Here is a 6,000-nt window from a genome sequence, read left to right on the forward strand (position 1 = left end):
CAGGCGGATCTAAACTCGAGGCAGACTGGGAATGCAGCAAAAAGGAAGGATAACTTAGGACATCACATGATTTCCAATATCTCTAATGATAAAGTTAGCATTAAGGCACTTTACCTGAATGCTCGTAGCATTCGTAACAAAGCAGATGAACTTACGGCACAGATCACTGTGAATGATTATGATGTGGTAGGTATCACAGAGACGTGGTTACAGGGGGGTCAGGACTGGCAGTTAAACATCTAAGGATTTTCAACTTATCGAAAAGACAGGGAGGTGGGCAGAGGGGGTGGGGTGGCCTTGTTAGTTAAGAACAAAATTAAATCTATGGCACTGAATCACATAGCGTTGGATGATGTGGAGTCTGTGTGGGTGGGATTGAGGAACCACAAAGGCAAAAAAAATAATGGGAGTTATGTACAGACCTCCTAACAGTGGTCAGGACCAGGGACGCAACATGTACCGGGAAATAGAGAAGGCATGTCAGAAAGGCAAGGTCACGGTGATCATGGGGGACTTCAATATGCAGGTGGACTAGATAAATAATGTTGCCAGTGGATCCAAAGAAAGGGAATTCATGGAATGCTTACAGGATGGCTTTTTGGAACAGCTTGTCATGGAGCCCACAAGGGAGCAGGCTATTCTGGACCTAGTGCTATGTAATGAACCAGACTTTATAAAAGATCTTAAAGTAAGGGAACAATTAGGAAGCAGCGATCATAATATGGTAGAGTTCAGTCTGCAGTTTGAAAGAGAGAAGGCAAAATCGGATGTAATGGTGTTACAATTAAATAAAGATAATTATGAGGGCATGAGAGAGGAACTGACAAAAATAGACTGGAAGCAGAGCCTAGCGGGGAAGACAGTAGTGCAAAAATGGCAGGAGTTTGTGGGTATAATTGAGGACACTGTACAGAGGTTCATCCCCAAGAAAAGAAAGATTATCCGGGGAGGGATTAGACAGCCATGGCTGACAAAGGAAGTCAGGAAATGTATTAAAGAAAAAGAGAGAGCCTATAAAGTGGCCAAGAGCAGTGGGAAATCAGAAGATTGGGAAGGCTACAAAAACAAACAGAGGATAACAAAGAGAGTAATAAGGAAGGAGAGGATCAAATATGAAGGTAGGCTAGCCAGTAATATTAGAAATGATAGTAAAAGTTTCTTTCAATGCATAAGAAACAAATGATAAGCAAAAGTAGACATTGGGCCACTTCAAACTGATGCTGGAAGCCTCATGATGGGAGATAAGGAAATAGCAGGAGAACTTAACAAGTACTTTGCGTCAGTCTTCACAGTGGAAGACATGAGTAATATCCCAACAATTAAAGGGAATCAGGGGCTGAGTTGAGTGTGGTTGCCATTACAAAAGAGATAGTGCTAGAAAAGCTGAAAGGTCTTAAAATTGATAAATCTCCTGGCCCCGATGGGATATATCCTAGAGTTCTGAGGGAAGTGGCTGAGGAAATAGCAGAGGCGTTGGTTGAGATCTTTCAAAAGTCACTGGAGTCAGGGAACGTCCCGGACGATTGGAAGATCGCTGTTGTAACCCCCTTGTTCAAGAAAGGATCAACACAAAAGATGGAAAATTATAGGCCAATTAGCCTAACTTCGGTTATTGGTAAAATTCTAAAATCCATCATTAAGGATGAGATTTCTAAATTCTTGGAAGAGCAGAGTCTGATTAGAACAAGTCAACATGGATTTAGTAAGGGGAGGTCATGCCTGACAAACTTGTTGGAATTCTTTGAAGTGGTGACAAGTAGCTTAGACCAGGGAAACCCAGTGGATGTGGTCTATCTAGACTTCCAAAAGGCCTTTGATAAGGTGCCACATGGGAGGCTGCTGAGCAAGGTGAGGGCCCATGGTGTTCGAGGTGAGCTACTGGGATGGATTGAGGATTGGCTGTCTAACAGAAGGCAGAGAGTTGGGATAAAAGGTTCTTTTTCTGAATGGCAGCCAGTGACAAGTGGAGTCCCGCAGGGTTCAGTGTTGGGGCCTCAGCTGTTCGCATTATATATTAATGATCTGGATGAAGGGACTGGGGGCATTCTAGCGAAGTTTGCTGATGATACGAAGTTAGGTGAACAGGCAGGTAGTACTGAGGAAGTGGGGAGGCTACAGAAGGATCTAGACAGTTTGGGAGAGTGGTCCAGGAAATGGCTGATGGAATTCAACGTGAGCAAGTGCGAGGTCTTGCACTTTGGCAAAAAGAATAAAAGCAAAGACTACTTTCTAAATGGTGAGAAAATTCATAAAGCCAAAGTACAAAGGGATCTGGGAGTGCTAGTTGAGGATTCTCTAAAGGTAAACATGCAGGTTGAGTCCGTGATTAAGAAAGCGAATGCAATGTTGACATTTATCTCAAGAGGGTTGGAATATAAAAGCACCGTTGTGCTACTGAGACTTTATAAATCTCTGGTTAGGCCCCATTTGGAGTACTGTGTCCAGTTTTGGTCCCCACACCTCAGGAAGGACATACTGGCACTGGAGCGTGTCCAGCGGAGATTCACACGGATGATCCCTGGAATGGTTGGTCTAACATACGAGAAACGGCTAAGGATCCTGTGATTGTATTCATTGGAGTTTAGAAGATTAAGGGAGATCTAATAGAAACTTACAAGATAATACATGGCTTGGAAAGGGTGGACGCTAGGAAATTGTTTCCATTAGGCGAGGAGACTAGGACCCGTGGACACAGCCTTAGAATTAGAGGGGGTCAATTCAGAACAGAAATGCGGAAACATTTCTTCAGCCAGAGAGTGGTGGGCCTGTGGAATTCATTGCTGCAGAGTGCAGTGGAGGCCGGGACGCTAAATGTCTTCAAGACAGAGATTGATAGATTCTTGTTGTCTCGAGGAATTAAGGGCTACGGGGAGAATGCTGGTAAGTGGAGTTGAAATGCCCATCAGCCATGATTGAATGGCGGAGTGGACTCGATGGGCCGAATGGCCTTACTTCCACTCCTATACCTTATGGTCTTCTGGTCTTAGGTGAGCTGGTCATGCTACCTCTGATCTTACTTTGACTCTCTCCTCTGAGGGCCCATTGTCGTTCCCAAAATCCAGAGTGGAAAACTGGTGTGTGACTGAGATCATTTTAGGAACTGCCTGGTTTTCTTGGACTGCCTGGTGGCTTCCAATTCCTTCTCTGCTTGCAGTCTCCAAGTTGCAGTGGGGGCTCACCTCTTTAAGTGTGCTATTCCAATAATCCGAATTCCTGATGAAGGACTTTTACCCAAAACATTGATTTTCCTGCTCCTGGAATGCTGCCTGACCTGCTGTGCTTTTCCAGCACCACTCTCATCTTGACTCTAATCTCCAGCACCTGCAGTACCCACTTCTGTCTATTCACAGAGTCCTCTGTCTCACAAATTCCTCAACAGTGACCCCAGCCATACCCAACATCCAAAACGCCCACAGCTCAGATCTCTGCAGCTGATGACACCTCCTGCAAATGTGCTGAGCTCTATCAAATGATGCATCTGTGACATCCTACACCCCACAGGCTCCATCTTCCACTCAGCCGAGTTGCTAACTGTACATGTGATTTATTGAAAACAGGCTAGTTTTCCAGCTCCTCACCATCCAGCTCCCAACCGCAGCAACTCAGATGGTGATGAGACCATTTCATTCCCACTTGACCTAACTTACCAAGCTCAGGCTGCACTGAGACCTCGGTACTTAAACATATCAGATTTAACAGCCCGTTCAGGGTTTTATTACACACACAGGGCTCCTGGACTAGCAGTGCGGACATTACCACTGTACTACAGTCCTGCTGCTCTGCTACTCCAAATGATTCGGATTACAACAGGATCTGGACCAGATGGGCCAATGGGCTGAGACGTGGCAGATGGAGTTTAATTCAGATAAATATGAGGTGCTGCATTTTGGGAAAGCAAATCTTAGCAGGACTTATCCACTTAATGGTAAGGTCCGAGGGAGTGTTGCTGAACAAAGAGACCTTGGAGTGCAGGTTCATAGCTTCTTGAAAGTGGAGTCGCAGGTAGATAGGATAGTGAAGAAGGCGTTTGGTATGCTTTCCTTTATTGGTCAGAGTATTGAGTACAGGAGTTGAGAGGTCATGTTGCGGCTGTACAGGACATTGGTTAGGCCACTGTTGGAATATTGCGTGCAATTCTGGTCTCCCTCCTATTGGAAAGGTGTTGTGAAACTTGAAAGGGTTCAGAAAAGATTTACAAGGATGCTGCCAGGGTTGGAGGACCTGAGCTACAGGGAGAGGCTGAACAGGCTGGGGCTGTTTTCCCTGGAGCGTCAGAGGCTGAGGGGTGACCTTATGGAGGTTTATAAAATTATGAGGAGCATGGATAGGATAAATAGACAAAGTCTTTTCCCTGGGGTCGGGAGTCCAGAACTAGAGGGCATAGGTTTAGTGTGAGAGGGGAAAGGTATAGCAGAGACCTAAGGGGCAACTTTTTCACACAGAGGGTGGTACGTGTATGGAATGAGCTGCCAGAGGATGTGGTGGAGGCTGGTACAATTGCAACATTTAAGAGGCATTTGGATTGGTATATGAATAGGAAGGGTTTGGAGGGATATGGGCGGGTGCTGGCAGGTGGGACTAGATTGGGTTGGGATATCTGGTCGGCATGGACGGGTTGTACCGAAGGGTCTGTTTCCATGCTGTACATCTCTATGACTCTATCCTTGTAAATCTTTTCTGAGCCCTTTCAATTTTCCCAATATCTTTCCAAAGGAGGGAGAAACGCAATATTCCAACACTGGCCTAACCAATGTTCTGTACAGCCGCAACATGGCCTCTCAATTCCTGTACTCAATATTCTGATCAATAAAGGAAAGCATACCAAACACCTTCTTCACTATCCTATCTACCTGTGACTCCACTTTCTAGGGGCTATGAACCTGCACTCCAAGGTCTCTTTGTTCAGCAACACTCCCTCGGACCTTACCATTAAGTGTATAAATCCTACTAAGGTTTGCTTCCCAAAATGCAGCACCTCATATTTATCTGAATTAAACTCCATCTGCCACTTCTCAGCCCATTGGCCCATCTGGTCCAGATCCTGTTGTAATCTGAGGTAACCCTCTTCGCTATCCACTACATCTCCAATTTTGGTGTCATCTGCAAACTTACTAACTGTACCTCTCATGCTCGTATCCAAATCATTTATATAAATGACAAAAAGTAGAGGTCCCAGTGCCAATCCTTGTGGCACTCCACTGGTCACAGGCCTCCAGTCTGAAAAACTACCCTCCACCACCACCCTCTGTCTTCTACCTTTGAGCCAGTTCTGTATCCAAATGGTTAGTTCTCCCTGTATTCCGTGTGACTCACTGGAATTTAAAAGGCGGTTGTCAGGGGGCTGTGAGTCGGTGTGAGAGAGAGCAGTGGGGCTAGAGTTCTTGTGCTTATTTAACACTGAGATCGATAGTTTCTGCAGCAGTTGTAGAATTAAAGGATTGTGGGAAAATACAGTAAAATAGAAATGAGGAGTATCAGCCAAGAACCTGTTTCTTAGAGTCTTATGGAGTGAGGTTTAAGGGAAACTATGGCAGAGGCCTGGCAGTTGTGATGTTGCCTGATTGTGACAGGAACCCAGTGATGGAACGATGTCTCAGTGACCAGTCCTGACCCTGCCTGATCCTCACACACTCAGTAACACAGGATGTATGATCTTGAGGAGTAACATAGACACTGACTCATTTTATCACCAACCTAACAGCAGCTGCAGGCCTATGATTGAGCATTGATATTTCAAATATTTCTTGAGAGCCTGTGAACATCTTTCTTCCCTTTAATAGTTCCTTCCTCTTTCTGCAGCTCTGTGAAAACACAGAAACATTGCACCATCGGCCCTGCCTCTGCCTCTGCTACATAAGTTGGTGAGATTTCTCTCCTGTGAAGTACAGCAGCTGGACTGACAGGATTGTCCCCTGGAATGATGTGCAGAGTGCTCTGGGTAATGGTGCTGTCGCTCTGTGTTGCTCTGGGTGAGTATGGGCTTCGGTTTAGTGAGGGAGC

General features: G+C 45.4%; 1 protein-coding gene across 2 annotated transcripts in view; it reads left to right on the plus strand.

The window, feature by feature from the left end:
- The first annotated feature begins 5,809 nt into the window (after positions 1–5,809).
- LOC132819294 (uncharacterized) overlaps positions 5,810–6,000 on the plus strand; it is a 51,675-nt gene continuing 51,484 nt past the window's right edge. For both annotated transcript variants that reach the window (XM_060830732.1, XM_060830733.1), the window contains exon 1: positions 5,810–5,969. In XM_060830732.1, the coding sequence (XP_060686715.1) occupies positions 5,918–5,969 (52 nt within the window). In that variant the 5' untranslated portion in view covers positions 5,810–5,917. The remainder of the gene's footprint in view (positions 5,970–6,000) is intronic.

Source organism: Hemiscyllium ocellatum, chromosome 10 (assembly GCF_020745735.1).
Source record: "Hemiscyllium ocellatum isolate sHemOce1 chromosome 10, sHemOce1.pat.X.cur, whole genome shotgun sequence".
NCBI classification, from domain to species: domain Eukaryota; kingdom Metazoa; phylum Chordata; class Chondrichthyes; order Orectolobiformes; family Hemiscylliidae; genus Hemiscyllium; species Hemiscyllium ocellatum.